Source organism: Lupinus angustifolius, chromosome LG10 (genome assembly GCF_001865875.1).
Source record: "Lupinus angustifolius cultivar Tanjil chromosome LG10, LupAngTanjil_v1.0, whole genome shotgun sequence".
Classification (NCBI taxonomy): Eukaryota; Viridiplantae; Streptophyta; class Magnoliopsida; order Fabales; family Fabaceae; genus Lupinus; species Lupinus angustifolius.
Genome location: NC_032018.1, coordinates 5,465,274 through 5,489,884, shown reverse-complemented (window position 1 = coordinate 5,489,884; position 24,611 = coordinate 5,465,274). Strand labels below are relative to the sequence as shown.

Sequence of the window (24,611 nt, the reverse complement as noted above, 5' to 3'; positions counted from 1 at the left end):
TGGTTTTTATATTGTATTTCATTTTAATATATTTTTTATCATTTGTTATGCGAGATTAAAAATTTATAGTAAATATATGATTGTAAATATTAAAAAAAATCTATATTTAAAAAATAGTGTAAAAAACAACCAAAGTAATTATAATATAAACAAATAATATCATACACTTTTCTTAATTTACTATGTAATAAAACAATCTTTCTACCTTATCCAAATAAAACAGGTTAGTTTATATTCAATTTTCAGCTAATATACTCAAACATAAACAAATTATAATCTAACAGGTTATAATCTCACATTTTATAAACTGATAAAACTCCTAATTGCTAGAAGTTTTCCTTGGTTGCCAACCTCTGAGCTTGTTGGGCTATGATATCCAAAATCACCTCTTTCATATCAATGAAACCCACTGGTCTGATAAACATGAAGTAAAGAATTTGTATTTATTTATGATAAACTTGGTTTATTATCAAACTTATTGATCTTAGGATAAAAATTTAGTTCATTAAGTTAAGAAGCAGAACATGAGTTAAATTTATTTCGATTTATTAGGTTCATAAGCTGACTCAATTATATATATATATACACAAGAGTAACTCAAGTAAGAGAAATTATCATCTATAATTATGTGAATAATAAATTAGTCTCATATAAATATATATACGTGACTAAAATTAAAAGTTAGTTAATAATTACACAATCATTTAGAAATGTTATGTGTGCTTATATTTTACTCTTGATAATTCAAATAGTATCCAATGATATATATTAATTGTTTTTATTTTTTAATTAAAAATTATTTTTGCTTGAGTCATTTTTTATCCATACATATACATGTAAACAATCTTTACTACATGAACTTTGATTAATAACTATATTTATTATTAATTATTAATATTCACAAACTTTCTCTATATATATAATTCACAAAACTTTTGTAGTTCTGTATATTTATGTTGTTGAACGACATGAATTTGGCTCATTAACCTGCTCGAAAGTTCATGAACTCCAATTAAATCAAAAAAATAGTTTAGTATTAAATGCTGCTCGAACCAATCATTGACAAGTCAAACGGAGGTGTATTAAAATAAAAACCAAGTCATATATGAAGATTAAAAAATAAATAGATGAGTCTTACCAATTTTCTCAAGTATCAACCATTAATTTTACCAATTTAAAAACATGCAATCAAATATTTATGTTTTTCATTTGAATTGTGCAACAATGTTTTCTTAAAATCTCATGAACAATATCATATTATCATGTTAAAGTGGTCTTTCCAAAGTTGACAATTAACCCAGATAAACACACATGCCAGTTTTAAAGATATATAGCCACATTTTATTAAACAAACTCTGTTTGTAGCTATTGCCTCATTTTAATCATCTTCAATAATTAATCATCAATGCCAATACCAGCCGTTTTGTTAAAAACACAGGGTTTAGAGCTTAACATCTTCTGCTATAAAAGTATAACACGTAATGATTGCCTCATATCAGTAGTTTTGATTTTTGAACCTCAAACAATATTCAACTTTGTGCTAAAGGTTTTCTCTGAATTATTAATTCTTTTGTTGTTTCAATATACAGATGAATCTTGAGCAAAGTATGTGTTAGAAATGATAATAATAATAATAATAATGATGATAATAATGAGTGGATTGTTATATCTATTGGGTTATGATGTGTTCCAAGTGACTTTGGGTATGACCGACATGCTTTAGGAGGTATTGCATGTACCGCTCACTTAATAGCGATGGAAATGGTGATATGTCTCATAATTTTTTTGTCTTACTGTTTTGGACTAATCAAATTTCACAAATTAATATTAAAATTTTAATATTTGTTTTTATAATTTTCATTTTAAATGAATGGAGTTTTATTATTAGCTTAGTATACCAAAGATGAGACATGAATCGGCACATGTAATCTCTCTTCATAGCCCATGATACATGGAAATGCACTATTACTACCATTGGTGATAAAAATGGACAAGCCCAAACAAGTTTCTGTTTCCTTCTTCTTTGATGATAATTGGATAGCCTTTGATCAACAATTTCTTTTCAGAATTTTAGTTTTCTATTTTCATTGAGTCTTTTCTTATTGAGTTTATTTATTGGAATTGTGTTCATTAGTTTTGATTTATGGGCTTTAGAATCCATGACTATTCTTTATTTGGGTTAGCTCAAGTTGATGAATGTTATGATATTATGTAAGCTCAATATCAACAAATATGAATGTTGATCATAAATAGAAAGAGTTTAAAACCTGTGTATTGATAATGTACAGTTTTTTGCATTGTCAACATATCATTTACTATTGATTTGTATTACTTTTGTTTAAGAGTTCATGATAGTTAATAAATTAATGATAAATAATTTGCTGAAAGTGTAAAAAACACTTACACCATACGTGTATACATATTAAATCTAAATAGAAAATGTATATAGTGATAATAGAAGAAATTTTACATTCTCATTATATTTTCAGTTTATATTTAATCAATATTAACTTTTAAATACCAACAAAATATTGATTTAATAGTGTAAAATCATGTTAAGGATGAACAAAATATTAAGTTGTTGAAAGGGATAATCACACGCCTCAAAATAAATTACTTTTTTATTCATAATCTGATGAAATATAAAAAAGTACAGTAACTTTTAAATATAAAAAACAATATGCTAACTATATAAATCTTTAATTAAAAACCTAGAGTATTACCAAACACTTTATTGTGAAGACTATATATGAATTGTGAGTATGTCTCTACAGAACATATATAATACTCATGCAAGATCAATACAAATATGCAATAATATTGTATAAAGTATTACGAGTGTAATATTTTGCATTGACTATATAATTTTTTTTACATAATCAATAGATTATCCACTATTTATTCATTCGTATTATATATTTTTATTTTAGAGTTAATACTAAAAATGAACAATGAATAATTGTAAAAAACTAAGTGCATACATTTTTTTAACCAATGACATATGCATTACACTCATGTTGAGGTTAGAAATGAGGGTCATGAGCTAGTTAAAGAAAAGAAGGGAGAAAATCCATTTTGCAAAAACAGGCGCACGTTAGCCTGAATCAACAGAAAACAGTAGCGCGTTTTAGCACGACCAGCAGGTCTACCATCAATGATGTCGAGAACCACCGAAATGATTAGGTGATTCATCAAACCCCCACCACCTCAAAAAACAACAACAATAGCGTACTTTAGCACACGACCACCACCACAACAACAAAAGCCGAATCAAACATTCCGTGAGTGTGAACAATACACAACAACAACAACGTTGTCAATTTTGAAGATCTATCTATCTATCAATTGGTATTATCAAAGTTGAAACCTTTATTCCGAGTTTTCGAAGAAAGAGAAAGTGGGCAATGGTGGGATGAGGATAAAAAAGGAAAAAAGAAAAGAGATGTTAGGAGGGGAATGGATTTGTTCTTACAAGAAAATCACTCTCATTATTTGCTTTTTCAACATTGTTGTTTCCCTCTATTGTATTCGTTCCCTTTCTTCCTCTCTTTATATCTACTCTGGTAGCATTTCCCGGAACTGTAAGTTTCTATCTTTATCTTTCCTCAATTATTATACAAAATGAAAAGGCTCAAATCAAAACCATAAGAAATGAAACAAAGGTAGCTTTTGGCGCATATACTGAATAGTATGTAATAGGATGTCATCATTTTCTTGTCTCTTTAGACAAAATTTCTGTTTTTGGAACCAAAATGTTATATTTTTAGTCTTACGTCTTGTACTGTTTTGTTTGTAGAATACACCAATAATGGAATTCATATATTCCTTATGTACATGTCTGCCAAATGCAACTTAGTTTCATCACTTTTAATCTCAATGTACTGTACCGAACATATAAAAGAACATGTATTCTGTTCCTGGTGTTTTTTTAAGACTGGAAGTATAAGTTCAATTTTTGTTAACCTATTTTTGGTTTGGTTTCTATTGTATTTTTAGTTGTGTATAAACCAGATCAGATAAAGAAAATGGAAGAATCAATTCAAATCCGGAAGGCATATAAGCCAGTGGAGTTGATGAAATGGGTAAGAGCTGTTTTTAGTATCACTTGTTCTGAAATTAATATCAAAGTCAGTTAATGATGGTATCGTTGTGCAAAAAAGGCGAAGGAATTGGAAGGGGAATTTTCAAGTGAAAATGTGGCGGTTGAGTTGCCTCAGCATTTGAAACAAAAAATACTTGATGAGATCTTGGTGAGACTAAGGAGCTTGAATAGCAATAGCACAGGCATGGCTAAGGAGCGAGGTGAGCGTATTTTTGTGAATTATTCTGATAAGTATGTATTATTCCTCCTATGATTTAATTAGGCATTGAGAATTTGAGAATCGTTTTTGTGTATTAAGTTATTAACACTCTTTACGTTAAAACTTTGAATTTCAAAAAGGATGGTAGGAACTGTCATGTACTTGGTCACTACTCTTCATAAGAGGTGCAAAGTGCAGAGTTTCGCTGTTGCTTGTTTATCAATTTTTATTTTATAGGAAAACTAATACCAATTTTACATGGACAACTTGATTGGTGCTAGAATTAATGATATCACTATAGGATGCAAGAAGGTCCAGGATCTCGTATTAACATAATCACTTTCACTTAGACTTACATGATTTGACTTTTTTTTTACTTTTCACTTTCCTTCAGAGCATACTGTTCCTCCCCCTATGCACTGCATAACTGTTACGTAGATACAAGGGCTGCAGCATAGATGAACTCCATTATATATGATCTGTTATAAATGTTGCCTTTTCATTTTGAAGGTTTGCTACTTGCTGTATAATCATTTTGTTTATGTTTTGTTGTTCAAGGAGGCAACTAGCTGTTTGATGTTTCAAATGTAAATTGGATTATCTTTCTGTCGAAATTGCTCTGATATGATCATCAGCTATCCCTTTTCTTCTATTACTTTCTTCTCACTCTTAAACTTTGGAAGAGACCATTTTGAATTGTATTCACGTTCTAAAACAAGTTCTAAGGGGGCATAATTTGATTTATCTGAACCTTTTCTGGATATAATTATCTGGTTCGATGACAAGGTGTGATTATTAGCCTCATGTTACAAAGGAGTTGGATGACATTGCAATGGTTGTTTGTTGCATGATTGGCTCTTATTCAGACTTAAGAGCAAGAGTTTTCAAGGTTTTGAAACATGTACAATAACAACCAAGCCTTAATCCACTAGGTGGGGTCAGATATATGGATCGAATGAAACCGTAATGCTTTATCATAAATCATGTTTATTTACAATGCGTTGATCTCTAAGCCTTTCTTAGTTGTTTCGCCTATAGTTTTTCTTGGCCTCCCTCTCCCCCTAGTAACCCCATTTGATCTACTTTCCTTATGGGGGCTTCTATTGGTTTCCTCCACACATGTAATGATAACTATAATGCTTAAGATTAGAAATCACTATCCTACACCCTTTCAAGATCATTGTATTTCACCTTGAAAGAATAAGTTTAATATTTAATTAGAAAATGGATTATTCATTTTGATTCTTTGCAAGAGCAAAATATTATTCAACATTTCACATCTGTGTGTATATAACTTGAACAAATATTTGGCCAAGTGACACCACATTTTTTTACCAAAACATCATTTGTTATCATGAAATTTCTGATAAAACAATGTGAAATATAGAAAATATCATGTGGAGGTAGAGAGACCAACAAGTATGTATGGTATTCATTTAAAATGTGAAGCGGGGACTGACTTGATTTTGGGATGAAAATCAGTATATTGGACTTCATGATGCCGAGTTGAAGCTTCAATCTGGAAGTGTTGGATCTATTGTTTCCTTTTAAGGCTGGGAAGCAGGGAGTAAAAACAGGAGAGACATATTTAGTAAGACATAGCTTAATTGTAGGATATTCTTGATTTTGTTCCTCTCAACAAAGCATAGCATTAAATTTTAACAGCTTAATTTGGTTCTATTATTGTACACCCTTCGTAAAAAGGTGAAAAAGAATTAGATGACATACATTTATCTTCCCCAGACCCCACCATGTGAGAGCCTCATGCTCTAGGCTGTGCACGCTGTTGTGTTTGAATTATTTTTAATATTATTTTTTTCAGTATGTGAAGTAATATTTTTCTTCAATAGTGCATAATCAGTCATTTCTTTGATATCACGTGGCAAACTTTTCTGTCAGAATGAGGTTCCTCTTCTGTTACTTCCATTTTTTGTTTTATGCATTTAATTTGGTGGTTTTATGTGGATGTGGATTTAAGAATTTGGAAGATATTTTAGTACTAACATATTTTTAACACTGATTGATTCTATACAGAGGCAGTTAAAAATTGGCGCAAGGAAAGACTGAAAGAAGTTAAGTTGGCTCTTGTTAGAGGGACTTCCAACTCAACCATCCCACATGAAGAGGCAGGTATGAACATTGATTTTCTGATGCCTTTCTGATATTCGAGTTGATTGTATTCTATAATAAACAAGTAGAAAAGCATTTGACTATTTGAGTTGATAGATTGTTACTTTTAGATTATGTATGTCTCTTTGCACACTAGTAATGAATGCTTTATTTCATCTTCCTAGGGATGCTAGCAAGAGCTTTGGAGTTTGGTTGGGATGTGTTTTCCGAAGAAATCGGCCTTTGGATACCTGTTAATGTTACTAATGAAGAACATGATGACAAACCTCCTCTAGTAGAGGAGTTTGGTAATACCAGTTTCTCCAGTCAAAATAAATTTATCATCTTCCTTTTACAGTTTCACTCTCTCTATTAGCCCCTCCCCCAAACAGTAGAAAAATCATTTTCATGATGACAGATTCAGTTGATAACTTAATTTGCATGCCTTTTGTGGTAGAATATTGAAATCTGCATATATTTTTCCATGCAGAAAGTTAATTGTTGTATTTAACGAGTATACTTTTTCTCCAGAGGATGAAATTCTACCTGGCAGGCCCCTTCAACCTGAGTGCAATGCTGAACTTCACACAGATTATGGTGGTGATGCCGTAAGATGGGGTCTTACTCACCACAAAGATAGTGCAGCTGATTGCTGTCAGGCATGCTTGGACCAGGCTAAACTTGCTAAAGAAGGCGAAAAGAAATGCAATATTTGGGTTTATTGCCCTTCCGAGTTTGGGTGTCATTCTCCAGATATCTATCAGCACAAACATATGGAATGTTGGCTGAAATATGTAAGATGTACTTCATCAATGTGACTATTCACTAGTTTGCCTCTTCTCTATGTATTTGCTTGTCTTTGATACTTTAACTCTATGGTAGTATTGGTGCCTGTACAGAACAGAATTGGACAAGAGAGAACATTATGTTCTATTCTCTTTGGTTTCACCACTTTTGGTGGAACTAAAATGTTCTACTTTTTATCTTGTAATCCTGTTCTGTTCTGATTACAGAATTCACCAAACAGAAAACAAAACTCATGTTTTTTACTTCGTTCTGTTCTGACATATCTACCAAAACTACCTATGTGATAATGCACCTGAACTTTTAACTATTATCTACTCTATAAATTTCTCTCCTGGCTAATATACTCTTGATATTCTGAATCCAGGCTGAGAAACCCAAACCAACTTTTAAGGACAGGTATCCAGAATGGTATCGAAACTCACACCCATCCGCACCAGTGATCCTTCCGTGGGCTTCTGGAGTTGTCAGTCAATGAGTAAATCAACCAACACTAATGTTAACATAACATGACCAAGCAGAGTCCGGATCTACCTTCGAGGAATCGAGGTTACATGCACACAAAGCTAGCTTAGGCAAAGCCATTGTCATGCTTTGTGGATGTATACTGTTCTTCAACATGATTTTTCCTATTTCTGTTAAAAGATTTGAAATGAGGAGCAAAGGGTTTTCATCAATAGTCATTTAGGACTTGGTTAAAAAACCAAGGATTTTCCCCCAAGAACTGTTTAACAATGAGGAGAGGTAACTTACTTAACCAATGAGGAAGTTATTTTGTTGTAAGCTATCTGATATCATAATTGGTTGTAATTATGAGATTCAATATACTACTCATAATGATAATGTAGTTGTTGTTCCTAATGTTGTTGATGATCTTTCTGCCTTCTTTTCTATTCATACATGTAATACACACTATATACCCTACAAACCAATCATGTACACCGATGTGTAGGTCTAGTGGTGTAAGTTCTTAGTAGATTCTTAGGATGATCAAAAAGTCAATAGTTCAATTCTTAAGAGCGACATGTGTTGAGAGGTGCAGTTACAATCCCGAAATAGATTAATTTCTTATCAAAAAAGAATTAGGGATACCCTTGGTAGTACAGAAAAAATTAAGAATGTCCCAAAGTTTCCACTAAAATGTTAATCAAACAAAATTGGTAACAGATTTTGGTTTTTATTTTCATGTAAGATATCTTCTCAAGAGTGAAAAAGATTTGTGCATGCATCAAGCTCAAGTCATCTAGGCCTAGTTGGTGGCTAATAATTTAAATTGTGTTAATGTATGGTTAATCCTCCACAAATGGTTTTCATGCTTGCCACATTTCATTAATGAATAGAAGGTATATTAAACAAATCATAAAAAAATAATTAGTCATAGGTGACACTAAACAAAGTGATAATAAACACAAAAAGATCTTCACAAATCTTAACAAAATGATGACTATTGCCAAATTTTAAACTCCATAACAAACAACTAAAAATGGAGTGATGGAGAAAATAAATCCAAAAGTTATTAAAAAAACTTAGTATTAAACCCTATCTAAAATATCGACACAACGTTATCCAATAATATAAGGCCCACAGAATCTTCAATGTTAGTGAATTAGTTTTTTTGCTCCAAAAAAATAATTAGATACTTTGATTGTACAAAAAACCAATCTAAAATCATAATCCAAAAATAAAATAATAATCCACAAATACAATCTATATCAATAGGTTTTGTAATAGTTGTTATATCGAAGAAAATGTGGCACCAATGAAACATTGTTCACCATTTCCAATTAGAATTCGAATTCACAGTGTCATGGATTCGGGTTTCGGTGAAGGAAAGCTCCGTTGGAGTGTATACGACGGCGTCAAGATTATCGCCGCCACACCAGAAGCTTTAATGTCTGAGATCGATTCCGCAATTTCCAATCTCGAATACTCACGCGCCACCGCTCTCCTCGATTCCACCACCGCTTCTTCCTCCTCCTCCGCCGCCGCGAACACCTCTGAATCCGATCAATACGACGCACGCATGGCTGATGAGGCTTATAAGGCAGGTTGTGCCGCCTTGGCTTCTGGAAAGCTTGATGAAGCTCTTCGTTCTTTGAATCTCTCTCTCTCTAAATGTCCGCCTGATAAGATTTCTGCTGTTTCTAAGCTCAATTCTTTGATTTCTCTTACTTCTATTCAGCTCCAGAGATCTGCGAATTGAAATAATATCGTGTTTTTTACTACTGATATGTTAATAATGGTTTTTAATTGTGAACAATTGTAAAAATAATGTGATCAATGTAGTTGCAATTGCATTCATGGATTGTGATTATCGCAAATTGTGTATAAATGCAGTTGCAACTGTGATGGGAATGTGGAGATCATAGTTGCATGGTTACATGGTGGTAGTGGTTCGTGTGGTGTTATCCAGTTCTATGCGATTTGTCAGTTTTTATATTACTTGTACACGACTTTTTTATGACGAACTCGATATGTGCTACACTGTATGCGGAATTTGGTAGGTGCTATGCATAATTTGGTACGTGTTAGATAAGTTAAATGGGGGAACCTTGTAACTATGGTGAAAATTATCAAAACTGTAATATTGCAATTGTATTTGAAGTTATGGGCTGCAATTTAGGACCATGAAATGCTTCATTGAATGGTTAGATATTGCTGCACACTTGTAACTGTGGTTGCATTATGATTACAGAGACTTCCAAATTTTTGATATTATCACAGTAATTGGGGTAACCCACTGCAACTTAAAGCCTTGGATTTGATTGTTGTATTTTGATTGAAGTTAAGCTTGTTGTAATGTGTCAATAGTAGTGTAGGGTGGGTTTGTGCAATTGGAGTCTTTAACATGGAGTGAGGGTAACTTGTCATGAACCCCCTTTCATGTAATTACTACTACAATTGAATAGAATGTCAAAAGAGATTTATTTAATTTAATTGTTTTTGCATATATCTGTATGAATCTTCTATAGTAAGTATTTAAAATCCTTTTTTGACAACTGATTCAATTTTGCGTATAAAGTTTTATATGCAATTCCACTTACACTTGGGATATGTAGCACAACCAAAGTATAGGTATGTATGAACATGACACAGAACTAGTTGCAATCAAATGATAAAACGTATAAATATGAGGTGATACGGATATAAGTGTATGTATAACATTATTCGAATGTTACTTATATATATGTTGAAAAATATTGATCATATGCAGCAGTCTGTTTGCCTTCCAAATTTTGCTTTCAAATATGAGCCGAATCTGATAATAATGGAGGTCCGGGTTTTTCAACCTACAACAACAACCAAGTCTTAATCTTACCAGGTTTTTCAACCTACTAGTAGTTAATTAGGTTATCAAGGAAGAAGGTTAACTTGCATAAAGGAAAATGTATAAGATGAATACTGTAACAAATATGAGAAAATGGTCCATACATAAACTTGTAGACCCATTGAATATTAGTTGTCTTGCAATTCAATGAATCAGATTGTTAAAGAAAAGTTTCCTTTCATTATCTCCAAATCTATTTTGGTATACACTATACAGAATCCCTTTTTATCTCATGCCAGTCAATTTCAAAATGATGTGAAAATGCCACTAATGCTCTTGTCCCTTTCTGAATTATTTTTCAAGAAACAACTTCAATTGGAGGATAACCATTAACCAATCAAATTTATCAAATAACAGTATCTGTTGGGTGGCACGTCCTATTAACCAAGACTTTAGCTTAAAGTGTAACTCTGAATAGGCACCACCACTTAAACACAGAAATATATACAAATTCATGAAGGTTCACCAAAGGTTATATATCAGTCAAATAAGCATTTGAATCCTACAATGAATTTTCATGCTATTTGTTAAAGTGTCCTTTAGGCCATTTTAACATGCCTTTATCTTAAAGGACATTAAGATTTTTACGCTGCAAGGCCACTATCAATAAAGCAGGTCAATTTGAGCATCAATACAAATATACAATAGTGCGTATACACAATAATATTGGTGGCTCAATATATAAATATATACTCTTATGTGACAAGTTTATTAATGAATCTTAACAATGGGTGTCTTCTACCATGAAGAGCCATCAAACCACCCAAAGAAATGCAAATATTTTGCAGCTATTCTGAAGGAAGTGTTTTCCCATTGCCAAACTTTTAGTCGACAGCTTTCGAGTGCGAGCCTTGAGGAGGAGTGGTCGATCAGTGATCTCGATGAGGAACAGGAAGTAGTAACATTAACCTCACTACTCAACCTTCATAAACTAAGTGTATATGGTGTTGTTCTCCAATAAAGTTATAACATGTTACATATGTTTTGTTACACATGTTATGTTCTTATTGACGCTACATCACGAGTACATAGAGAGAACAACACTAAGTTTTATCCTTTGAAAAATTCTTCACTTCAATGTTAAACTTCGAACTTGATTGTTTTATTGTTCTATTTTTGCTGCTTCCACAGGTGATTGTCTCAACAGTTCGAAGCCGAATCATGGAAAAACAGAAGCACAAGCCAAACCTGTTGACAGATAATTTCTCCTTGCTATCCTCACCTGCAGCAAGAGAATTGTATTTCACTCAGACAATGGCACCAAAAGAAAGGAAAGAGGGTGATGAAGAACACGACGAAAGAGAATTTTTGTCTGTTAAAAGTTGTTTCTCGTGCTGTTCTTCGAATGCTATGAGCATGGATGCATTTTACTCTGTGAAGACGAATCTTTCGAGATGTTCAAGCATGAATGACCTTGAGCTCTCAAAAAATTGGAGGCGTTCGATAATTCAGGAGTTTTCTCATTGTGAGGGATGGCCTTTCGGTCTGTGCCGCAAAGCTGTGTTACTTCCACCACTGCCTAAGTCACCTTCTGATTCTTGGTTGTCAAGTAAAATACAGAGAAGAACTAAAGATGCCTGAGTTTAAATAACTTTCACTTATTGTTTTTCCTATTCCTATTATTTGAGCAATTGTAACAAGCAGAATGTAGTTGAAGATTAATGAATAAGGGATAACACTATCTTTGACTACACTATAGTCATGATACCCACATGATACAGAATTAAGAAATTCTGATACCATTTCATAACACATGACTCACTACCAAGCTGTTTTCTGAATCTTGCTATCACTACATTACCAACTAAAGTAACAGGAACTTCATGATATCTCCCTGTCATCAACTCTGTGATATGAACAGTCTGCAATGTAGGTGAGAAACATGGATTTGGATTGATTTTTTGTAACATTGTAACATATTCCTTTTATGGATATAAATATTTTGTTTAATCAACTATAGCATATATACAATGTAGAGAGAAAATTATTTCAATAAAAGAAAGTATACTACAATGTTACAGAAATCAATGTTACACAAGAACTTTAACTGGCATTCATCTAAAAATTTAGACATGAACTATTCATTTACTTACCTCAATTTAGTTAAGAGAAACATCATTCCTTTAATCAAATCTGAGTGACTGTTAAAGTAGGTTGAAATCTTAATATACTTTAGCTAATTATGAATGAATTATTCTTAGGCTCAGACTCATTTTGGAGGAGTCTTATACATTCAAATCATACAATCGTGGCTTCAATTTCTGGACTGATACAGAGGGACATGAACAGCCACGACCAATATCAATTAACATAGCTGTCATTTCTTTCCAACTAAAACAACATTTGGTTTCTAAAACGCTGATAAGGTGAAAAAATGAGGAAAACTAAACTGGCATAACCGTTTTGCTTTGTCAAGGAAATAATTCATTCATTTGCTTGATTCAAATATTTTCAGAATCATTAAGACAGTCACATTTGAATAAGACATCATATTTGCGTTCATGTATTATCTTCTGTAACTGATCCTCGCAGTCGCAGATAATGGATGTAAAACACAAACAAGTAGCAACACTCAAGATATAAATATGTAGCTTCTTGACTTGTTATTTTCATTTTGTCAAGATATATACGAGTACATTAGAACTTGACCATAGTTGTTAGCTTATGCAAGAAATGAAAATGAAAGTTTAAGAAAACACTGTAAGTGGATTTTCCCATTTAACAAAGTTAAGCGCTCTTATTTCATGCTATCAAGCGCTTGACAACAAAAGAAGTCAGGAGAATAATCATTGTGGGTCTATGGGCTTCAAAAGCAGAATGTAAAAACACAAACAATTACATTCACTGTTTCTAAAATATTTCTCTCTATGCTCTTTGCTCAACATATGAACCTGCAAGTCCAGAAGTTCCAAGAACCGTAACCTGCAACAAAAACAACATATTAGAGAAGAGAATAGAAACTAGTTTGCAATTATTAATGTAATAACTACACAGGACTGAGCACCAACCAAAATTGTATGAGAAAACAATTAAATGAGGAACCAGAAAAGGGGGATGGTCAAGTTAAAACAATTTCTAGCAAATGCGTCATGCAATAACATTTGACTACATATTTTTCAAGGACTAAAACAGACAAATGATGTCACAACTTGCAAGTGCGCACAAAATTTGATATTGGGGATGATGGTTTTGGGGGCTCCTCGCAATAAACTTCCAATCATGTGGCATCTTCAAATGGTGATACCATGGTACAATCCACGGAACTGGCAGCTATCAATTATGGCACAATGACAAATGTCAGAGTTAAAGTGTCAGATTTTTGCATACTTCAACTCATTTTTCTCAGTCAGCCAATGAGCTTGAGATTTTAAGTGTATGTCTTATGAGTGGAAATAACAAGACAAACAGTGTAAGAATTCTAAAAATTAACACACAATACTGCATCTTTGGAGCCCTTCTCTCTTTATCTTCTTTCATGGGTGTTTTGGTATCAGTTCAAATATTTTTGGTTTTGTTAATTGTAATGACTTTTCATGATATAAATAAAGTATTAATCTCACTCGCTTTTACAAATTGAATTAATAACTTTTTATATTGAAAAAAAAATCCAACATCTTCCTTCATTATGGAAGCAGCTATGCTATCCACCATGCTGCCATGGTGGTCTAGAAACTTTCCCCCATACACAATTGGCAACAACTTATGAAAAATGAATATTACTAGATAAAAGATATTGATGAGTGAAAATATATGATACCTTTCCCCACTCAGCACCAAGGCCACTGCACCTCATTTTTAAGTGTATCAGCTTTGTGCCCAATTCCGTCTCCACCTTCTTCCGCAGATAGGTTTCATCAGGCCCAAAGGAATTCAGATAGGTGGAATAGCGATCGAAAATGGTATGGATAGCATTTTTGATATGATCAGGCAAAGGTTTTACATCCTAGGGAAATAAATTAAATTGTCAGACTTATGTGATGGGTGAATGAGAAGATAATGCCATAGTGTATTTTTGAAAATAGAAATACCTCGCCACTCATTCCAACACTGTCATCAATTGTCATTCTTAAGGTAGTTATAATCCCACTAAACTCCTCAACAGCTTCGGCTGCCCTGAACACATTGGCCACAATCTCATTGCCAGCTTTGTCCTCGGTATTTTTAGATAAAGCTTCCTTAACATCATAGACAACAGAATCTGGAATCTCATCCCAACTTTCAGCTATCAAATCCTTGAAAGCATTTAGAAGCTGAGGGTCGTTAATGTCAGGCTTGTGGGACACATCTTCACTATAAAATCGCATGCTTCCTAAGCTTGTTGAGACAGAAGACCTGCATTCTACAGATGTTTTCAAGCAAAACAAATTCAGCATAAAACAACCATTTTCAATTATAATACCCAGAGCCTTACCAAATAATGAAATATGAAGCATGTCCGGAACAAATAATATAGATAACTTCCTTTTCCAATTTAACACATACAAATTTTGTTGCGGTCTAATTTCATTATTAGAAGGAAGGATTCAGGGTGTAACTAACACCACAAATTATTGTCTAAACCACAACAAATTTCATAACCATAATACAAAATCCAACATCATAACACACATGGTGTCTGCAAGCCTCATGTATACGAGCAAAAACATCGGAAACTAACATGATGACAAGCTTCCTTTAGCATAGTCACAAAATAGAGCAATTCCATTAAGTTTACAAAGCAATGAAACTCCAAAACACTAAAACAAACTCGGCACCCTCCTTGTTTCAGAAATTAAGCTAACTTACACCATTAATGTTTATGTTATCATTATGCTTAAATTCAGGTATTATTCACCACAACATATATATTATTCCTGATACAAATATTAATGTTAAAAACTTAAACGAGAAATTTGTAGTCGTTTGTTTTACAAATTCTGCTTCAAAGTGAATCTATTAAGACTATAATGATATAAACATGACAAACAATAAGTCCAATAAACTATTCCGATGGAAAAAAAATGATGATAATTCCATAGCACAAATATATCAAATTGTAACGGTTATCGATAAAAATTGATGAAACGAGAAATCTAACAAAATAAGAGAGTACCTGAAGGAAGAGGAATATGATGATAGGAAGAGATGTGAGAAACGGTTGGAGTGGTGAAACGGTTGGTAACAGCGGGTGCGATGAAATGATAAGATCTGAAGCTGAGTGAACGGTATAATGATCTTAGTGCAAACATTTTCTCCATCTTCAACACTATGCAAAACTAGCTTACTCGTTCAACTCTTCTTGTCTTTTGCCCCTTTTCTTTCGCTTTTCTCTTTTCTGATTATAAAAAGAGAGAGATAGTGAATGGTTGAAGCATTGTAAAAATGATAAAATGCAAAAATAATCTCCATATAATAGGAAAATTTGAATAGTCGCCTCAAATTTGACTGGAAAATTTACTTTCAATGAATTTGGGTTTTTTTAGCCAAGGTTGAGTTTGGTATTTCCATTATATTATTTACCTAACAACTCACATACAATCATATATTTATATCTGTATTTTTATTATATATAAAGGCAAGTTGAAATAACTACCACCATTATTTTATTTTTCTATTTTGCTCTTAATATTTTATCTATACTATATATGAAGCTAAAACTTGAAATAACTTTTTTATGGTGTAATTTTCATTTCTTATATTGCCCTTAACATTATTTATTTTTTACAAAAAACTATATAATCATAAGCAACTACCATCAATACATTAATTAACCACATATTTCACCTTAATTAAACATTATTGTAAACAAAAAAAATATAATATAAAGTACACCGAACTCAAAAATACATTTTATTTCAAAAAATGAAATATATAAAAATTGAATATGTAGTATCACACAATATTCGCCGGTAAGCACGAAGTGTTTGTATACACTAGTATTTATAAAGTAAAATCATATAATCATAGATGACTATAATTAATACATCTCATTTTCAGTTGGATATTATAATAAATACAAAAATTATAACATGAAGTACATCCAATAAAAAACATTCTAATTCTCTAAAATAAAAAATACAAATTTAATATTTAATATCATAAAATACAAAATGTGGGTCAACGGATACGAAATATCTATCAACACGTTAATATTAATAATTAAAATTATGATTAGTTCAAAAATTGATATTACTTATCTCTTAATTTATCATTATTGAAATAAGATATAATAATTTATATTAATTGTTTTCATTTTTTAGACTAACATGGGTTCTCATTTAAGTTATTTCTACATTCAAGAGTTTTGTAATAATAACCTGATATATATATATATATATATATATTCAGGGTTGGGTTAGAAATCCAATGAAAGTAGGAATGAAGTTCATTTTCTCAATCTCAAAAATTTCCATTTTAGGTTCATGAGATTGAGAAACTCCATCCCAACCTATCTCGTTTTCAATAATACTTTTATTTTCTTATTTTTATTATTATTGTTATTAACTTATTTGCCTATTTTTTATTTCTATTAAATTGGTCCCTTAAATGGATCAACCTTGTCTTTCCATCAAAACTTTTCTTAAATTGTATTAAATATTATTATTTTTCTACGTGGGATAAGTATTAATATTTTTCTAATAAATGTGTTTTTGGAACAATCGAACCAGAGAGACTTTACATTTTCATTGATAATATTTTTTTTATTTTTGGTAAATAAAAAGAGTGAAAATAAACAAGCGTGAAACTTTCTTTTAAATGAATGTTGAACAATTATATACAAATTGGTTATAAATATAAATAGTAAGATTATTTAATTATTGATGGACATGTATAAGAATAAAGATTTCATATTTCAAAACATATCGTAATGTATATGACACACTAATCAAAATATGTAATATTAATTAAAATAATTAAAGCTTCATATTTATTCATTTTAATGTATGATATAATTTATGATATGTGATATTCATTCTGCTAAGCAAGATTTCATGTTCATACAGTGACGGTGCTACATGCACCTTCAGAGTGTGCAAATGCACACCTTGAATTTTTGAAAAAATGTGTATATTATTAACAACTTTATAAGTCTAAAATATTTACCTTTTTCTTTGTAAACAGCATGATATGTTTCATAGAGTTGTGTTAAATAATTTTATACTATTGTTGATATGTAACTTAAAGAAATTTATTATGGTTTCCCTAATTTTAATATGATAAAACTAATTGAATTTGCAAAGTTTTATTCACGTTTTTTTTTTTCCAATTAATTTGGTGATGCTTAATAACCAATATGAGAGTTACATCATTGAAATGTGTATTAATATTGAATTTGTTTCTTTAAAAGAATCAATAATTTTTTAGATAAGTTGTTTGAAAGTGAAAGACACATTGTATACTTATTAGCTTATTTTTTTAAATTAAAATTGATTTTACTTGGTATCACAACACAATAGAAAGAATCATTTTAACTATGAAAGTTATAAAAAATAGGTTACGTAATTGAATGAGAAATGCATGAATGAAAGATTGTCTAGTCACTTGTATTGAGCGAGAATTGTTCAATAACATTGACAACAAGTTAATAATTTAATGATTGAAAATATGAAGTCACATATAGATCAACTATGAAATACATAACTTATTTGATTAATATATTTAAATTTTGTAATTTTTATATTAATGTGTTCATCATTTTATATAATGATATTTATTATTTTAATTTTTAACCTATATCGCACACCCTGTCTTCAGATTCTAGATACGTCATTGTGCTCATATATCATCCAACTTCACAAAATAATATAAAAATATTAATTTTTGTTTTTATAATTTTTTATTTATTTTATTTTCTAATTAGATAGGACATAAAGTAAATAAAAATGACATATTGACAAAGCAAATATGTGAATATCAATAAGAAGATAAAGATATATTATCTTAATGATTGTCTCATATAATACAAAAATAGAAATAATCTCCTCACAATATATCATAAGAGAGACAAGAATTACCCATTTTAAAAAATTTCTGTCATTTATCTCAAATCAATAACATTACACCACTTTCTATTTTTATGATTATTGGTGTGATAATCTTTAATTGAATTGAAATATACAACTAAAATAGGAGATGAGAAGTGAGAAACAACATATCTCTTTTAGCCTTCCACACCTACCTCTAGAAAGAGAGGTGCATATTCGTTACAATATCCCGCCCAAAGTTATCTGGATATCCCACTCTTGTATCTTCTGTCCCTCATATTCTTGCTTTCTTCACACCCTTTCCATCTACATGGACAACTCAAACTCAAACTCAACTAACACAGACCAAAGTGAACATGTAATTCATGATTTCCCCGGCATCATTCGTGTCTTCAGCAACGGTTCTGTTGAGAGGTTCAAAGGCACTGATTTTGTTCCACCCTTCATTGATCAAGCCACTGGAGTTTCCTCCAAAGATATCACTATTGACCCACAACACAATATCTCTGCACGTCTCTTCCTTCCACACCTTACTAGCTACACTCACAAGCTCCCTCTCTTACTTTACTTCTATGGTGGTGCCTTCTGTGTCTCATCCTCCTGCACTGCAAATTACCATAACTACATAACTGAAGTTGTTGCCAAATCCAAAGTTGTTGCTGTATCTGTTAACTACAGGTAGGTATATGGATCGTTTTACCTTATAAAACAATATCTAGTCAAAAAAATTTAACCATACAACCATGTATGACACATGATATGAATGGTCAAAATTAAAAATTACTCAAATGATTGCATATCCACTCCGGAACATCCAATTGGTTTGAAATTAAATATGTTTATTTCTTCTTAAAGTTAACTTCATTTTGAGAGGAGTATATCCAAGTCTGATGATGTTTTAATTATAATAATACAAGTAATAAATATACATTATCATAAATATAAGTGAAAAGATATAAAACTTTATATTGTTAGCAAGATAAGTAAGACTTAAATTGTAGACTAAACTTTATTACTTGAAATGAACACTCAGGTGGTGGTGTTGGTATCTCTCTTGACCAATTCTTTAATAGTGTATTATTGATTGACAATATACTTATAGGAGGAACAAGTCCTTAATTTATAGAGCATAATAACATATTTCCTTCATAATAATAAAGAATGTTCCGTTGAGACAAATATAATTTAAGTGAATATAGATCACCTTTTGGATGGTCAAATATTTCCATCAGGCTCAATTTATATTATGTTTGGTTTATAAAAGGAAAAGTTGAGGAAAGAAAAGTTGAGAGAAAAAATGAGTAAAAAATATTATGATTTTTTAGTTGTTTGGTACGATAGAATGAAAGAACAAAGTAAAAAGAAAATAATATAATTATTATTAATAATGATATTTTTTGTACATTAAGAGTATCACTCTATGAATAATGAACTAATCTATTTTGTGATGTATAAATGTCTATCATAATAAATGTTTATCACATGAATCAAACTTTTGATTTTTTTGGTCTTTCTATTTATCACAAAGTATGTCTCAAACTATATCTTAAACCAATAAAAACATATTATATCAATTAAAAAATTTAATATTTATTATTTTTCTATTGATTTAGGATATGATTTAATATATATTTTATAACTTTTAATACTGGTGCAATTTTTTCTATTTGTTTTCGTATGTACAAAAGAAAACATAAAGACATGAGTAATAGAAATATTTTTTTATTTCCTTCCTTATTTTTCATTCAACTAAACAAAGGAAAATATTATTCTCACCTTCTTTCTTTCTCTTTTCACCTCAACCAAGCATACTTTAAGCATTTTTTATCTATTCATTTCTCAAAATTTGAGTTAGGAAAGAGACACAGCCCAAGCTTTTGATTATTCAGATAAGGTTGAATGTTGAAGATTATTTTAATGTGACGAAGTGTTATTAGCTCCTTAGATATTTTCTACATTCATCAGACTAGCACCAGAGCACCCTATCCCCGCAGCATATGAAGACTCTTGGGCTGCACTACAATGGGTTGCATCCCATAAACAAAACACTGGACCCGAGGCTTGGTTGAATGAGCATGCAGATTTTGAAAGAGTTTTCTTAGCAGGAGATAGTTCTGGTGCTAACATAGTTCATAATATAGCCATGGTTGCTGGTGACCCAGATTTTGAGCTTGGGATTGAAATTCTCGGGGCTTGTTTAATCCACCCATATTTTTGGGGTTCAGAACCAATAGGCTCAGAGGCTTCGGACCCAGATAGAAAGGCCACGGTAGATAAGTTATGGTCATTTGTGTGTCCCTCAATGCCAGATAATGATGACCCACGTGTTAACCCAGTTGCTGAGGGTGCACCAAGCTTGGCATGGCTCGGTTGTAAGAGGGTGTTGGTGTGTGTGGCTGAGAAGGATGTGCTTAGGGATAGAGGGTGGCTTTACTATAATGCATTAGGTAGGAGTGGGTGGCTGGGTGTGGTGCAAATTGAAGAGACTCTAGGAGAGGGTCATGGGTTTCATCTATATGAATTGGGATGTAACAAGGCACAAGATTTGATCAAACGTTTGGTTGAGTTCTTTAACAGAGATATGCCTCCTGAAGTTTAATTTTCATTACTTAATTACTCTAATCTTCTTTCTATTCTTTATTCTATTTTCTTGTATTATGCTACTTTTATAGTTTTATATAAGATGGTTGTTTTAATTATAACTGTATATGCTCAACCGAAGGTTGTTATTTTATATGTATATGGTTATAATTATCTATATTCTAAATTAGCTAATGTATACTATCTTATGAGAATAGAGTGTGGTATAGGTCAATTGGAAAATGTATATTCAAAAGTATTTTTTTTGAAGTAACCGTTTAAGATTGGGTTGGTATGAATGGGTGTTCCACTTTTCACGTTTTATAGTATTTCATTCTAATTAAAAATTGTCATCTATTTAAAAAGAAAAATTATAAAAACATAAAGTAACTTTTTCATACTATTTGGTTGGATTTGATTGGTTTGGTAGATGGGATAAGATTTTATCCTTTCCAATTTTAGGAGTGCAGAAACCGCTAAAATTGAAATGGCCATATATATAAAAAATCATTCTTTTATATAAAGTAAAGGACTAAAAGAAATGACATATTGACTAAAAGAAATGACATATTGGCTATTAGCATTATTCTCTTTATTTGAGTTTGATTAATGTTGAATTATTTTCATTACTTCAGTTCAATTTATGTTGAATTATTTTCATTATATTAGTATTTTGTCAAGTTTTTATATATGATTTGTTTTGGTTTGTGTTATACAAATGTGCATATAACTTTTTGATATGTGAATGTGAGATGATTAGCTAAAATGTTAATTGAAATAGATAATAAGTGTCTTATGGTATACAAAATGTGTTGCAAAACATGCAAAAAAAAAAAAACCAAAGGAACCAAACCAAATTGATCATGAAGTTTGACTTCCATAAAAAAAATTCAACATTAGCATAATCCAACAATATCATTCTATTTGATTCCTGAAATGTACAAAAAAAACCTAATTGAACTGTTACACTCCTAGTTGGTGGCACACAATTGGTTAATGTTTTAAAAAATGTTTAAATTGAAGTTCATATGACATATTGTTTTTTTTGCTCTCTTCAAATTCTTTACTTAATTTCTTTTTATAGATTTTTTTACTCTTTTTTATTGTTTATCATTGCCTACATGGTTGTTAGTATAACGCCCCGAAAAATACTTCTAAAAAACATTGCGAAAAAATGGGTAAATTTTTTTTTGAAGAAAGAGATTGTATAAAATTGTTTCCTTTTTAAAAACCTTCCTTTTCCGGGACATCACTTTAAGTAACTCAAATGCAGAAAATCAACTTATCGTTATCGAATGATAACTTAACCTGATTCACAATTTCCTAAATAACACAATACATATAAACAGTTAAGTCATCTTTAGTTCTTACAAACTAAATCAACAAAGGCGGAAACTACATCGCCACTAACATATACAAAATCCAAAAAGAAAGGGCGAAAATATTAATCATCGCCAACAGACACTAAACAAAGACATGAACAAACTGAAGTCGTCCTTGTTTTCAAAAGTCCCAAAATGATAAGCAACTCCTAGTGGCTTGCTCCAAGACTAGGGTATTGCCTCTCCTCAATTTCTCATGCCCCCTCCTAGAACATCACGGACGGGTAGCTCCAAATCTGAGCAAAGCTGTCTATCTGAAGAACACACGTCCGAAAAGCAAGCAATAGAAAAGAAGAGAAATAGAGAGAGTAAGACATCTAATGAACATAAATTCATTGAATAACCAGACTCATCAATTGTTCTCATAAACAATTATCAAATCAACCTATGTAATTTAAACAACACTTATTTCCATCAATATCATAATTCACCATTTAGCAATATATAATTCATCGATGAGATCTCATGATTATAATTAAATAACACCTAAGTGGGGATCATTACCCCAAATAATAACATACACATATATTATCTATAACCGACATCATAACCCACCGTTTATCAACATAAACAATAATGTATCAACATACATCTCATAAACAAATATCATAACCACAAGTAATAATATGTACATAATGTTAATGATGCATGATGTTTACAACACAAATGTGGGAAACCACTTCCACAAATGCAATATATGCATGTTATGTCATGATCATCCACCTTACACCAATATCCTCCCAATAACCTAGTCGGAAACAAATCAAGAGTACAGGTCCCATACCAAGCCACTTTGTACGCACCCGAAATAACATATCCTCGCAAGGAATTTAAAATAGATCGATCGGTTCCCTCAGGAACAGTCCTACCTGGACCTAGGTCGTACAAACGCTTTCTGGGCATCCCTCTCATTGATCTCGAATGCAATCCAGGGGTTGTCAGAGATTGCCTAGTTTGGCCTGTGAGAACTGTCCGATCCAACAGGGTACCTCCCCAGGAATACAAGGGACTCGTCTCACTTAGACTCTCCCTCAAGACATTGTTGGCGAATCACTGTCTAATCAGTGTCGTCCCTGCTTACTTCACGGTTCTCTAAGTCATACCGTCAATTTCCTCTCCACTACTCCATTATTAACCATATGCATATGAACACTAACCGCAGTTAGATGATTAAATCTTTTAATCATTATTTACCATGTTCGGCCCACCTTAAGTCATCTCCCTCAGGAATGCTTCTTGTGGGTCCCGATCTTACGTTAACATGTAATACAAAGGAAATACATCCCACCACTACGACCATCGCTGAATACCCTGGACGGTCCCAGACCAAGCTTCTTACGGTCAGCTGATCTCGCTACGTGGTATCTCGGGTTCCTTTCTAGGTAGTGCCCCAATTCACATCATAACTCAAAGGGTAACGTCCCTACCACTACGACCATCGCTGAATCACCCTGGACGGTCCCAGACCAAGCCACTTACGGTCAGACGATCTCGCTCCGTGGTATCACGTATCCTTTTCTAGGCATCGCCCTAAATCATACATCCTTCTCGGAATACTTTCTTTAAAATCAATTACCGAGTTTGACTATTTAATTCCAACACCTTGAATACTTTACTTTTTAATTCAATTACGATGTTATACCAAAGTAGTTTATATCACACATACTAGGGTTATTACATCTTCAACCAATCAATCCAAATAGTCAAAAACAATTCTTATCTCTCGCCCAAGCGGGGACTAGTCGCCCAAGCGACAATTCATCTTGAAATCCTAAATCAACTGGAACTTTCCTCGCCCACGCGAAGGTATTATCGCCCAAGCGAGAGAGTTCTAGAAACTCCTTAAGTTCTGGAATTTTTTTTCCGCCCAATCGAGTTTTTGCTCGCCCCGGAGACGCCTTGTTCGCCCAGGCGAAAATCCTGGAATTTTTTTTCCCGCCTAACCGGGTTTTTGCTCGCCCGGGCGACGCCTTGCTCGCCCAGGCAACATAAACTGGACAGAATGCCAATTTTTGCCATTTTTGACAACCGAAACACATTTAAACATGATTTTTCAATCACTTGCACCCAGAAAAGTTCCCAACAACGTTCATATACAATATTCAACACATTTCATCAACAATCATATATATTCAAAAGCATT

At 32.0% G+C, this 24,611-nt stretch overlaps 5 protein-coding genes across 7 annotated transcripts; 4 read left to right on the top strand and 1 right to left on the bottom strand.

Annotated features, from left to right (window-relative positions):
• On the top strand, nucleotides 3,019-8,081 carry LOC109357650. 2 transcript variants are annotated; one of them, XR_002108882.1, is made up of 8 exons: nucleotides 3,019-3,581; nucleotides 3,997-4,082; nucleotides 4,161-4,302; nucleotides 6,336-6,431; nucleotides 6,596-6,718; nucleotides 6,942-7,204; nucleotides 7,582-7,893; nucleotides 7,937-8,081. XR_002108882.1 is itself a non-coding variant. In XM_019601636.1 (7 exons), exons 1-7 carry the CDS (start codon nucleotides 3,413-3,415, stop codon nucleotides 7,690-7,692), a joined length of 990 nt encoding a protein of 329 aa, XP_019457181.1. In that variant the 5' UTR covers nucleotides 3,019-3,412; the 3' UTR covers nucleotides 7,693-8,081. The 2 variants fall into 2 exon arrangements, 1 of the variants encoding a protein (XP_019457181.1); XM_019601636.1 differs by having other exon boundaries at nucleotides 7,582-8,081.
• On the top strand, nucleotides 8,923-9,906 carry LOC109357827. The gene has a single exon (XM_019601883.1). It carries the CDS (start codon nucleotides 8,974-8,976, stop codon nucleotides 9,415-9,417), a length of 444 nt encoding a protein of 147 aa, XP_019457428.1. The 5' UTR covers nucleotides 8,923-8,973; the 3' UTR covers nucleotides 9,418-9,906.
• LOC109357695 lies at nucleotides 11,046-12,240 on the top strand. The gene is made up of 2 exons (XM_019601707.1): nucleotides 11,046-11,437; nucleotides 11,674-12,240. The coding sequence occupies exons 1-2, from the start codon at nucleotides 11,270-11,272 to the stop codon at nucleotides 12,121-12,123; spliced, it is 618 nt and encodes a 205-aa protein (XP_019457252.1). The 5' UTR covers nucleotides 11,046-11,269; the 3' UTR covers nucleotides 12,124-12,240.
• LOC109358894 (succinate dehydrogenase subunit 5, mitochondrial-like) lies at nucleotides 13,104-15,895 on the bottom strand. Of its 2 annotated transcripts, XM_019603381.1 has the most exons (5): nucleotides 15,877-15,895; nucleotides 15,635-15,815; nucleotides 14,571-14,881; nucleotides 14,300-14,485; nucleotides 13,104-13,464 (listed from the first exon to the last, which is right to left on the bottom strand). In XM_019603381.1, exons 2-5 carry the CDS (start codon nucleotides 15,777-15,779, stop codon nucleotides 13,408-13,410), a joined length of 699 nt encoding a protein of 232 aa, XP_019458926.1. In that variant the 5' UTR covers nucleotides 15,780-15,815; nucleotides 15,877-15,895; the 3' UTR covers nucleotides 13,104-13,407. The 2 variants fall into 2 exon arrangements, with proteins under 2 accessions (XP_019458926.1, XP_019458925.1); XM_019603380.1 differs by lacking the exon at nucleotides 15,877-15,895 and having other exon boundaries at nucleotides 15,635-15,872.
• On the top strand, nucleotides 18,683-21,193 carry LOC109357863 (probable carboxylesterase 2). The gene is made up of 2 exons (XM_019601920.1): nucleotides 18,683-19,184; nucleotides 20,472-21,193. The coding sequence occupies exons 1-2, from the start codon at nucleotides 18,817-18,819 to the stop codon at nucleotides 21,103-21,105; spliced, it is 1,002 nt and encodes a 333-aa protein (XP_019457465.1). The 5' UTR covers nucleotides 18,683-18,816; the 3' UTR covers nucleotides 21,106-21,193.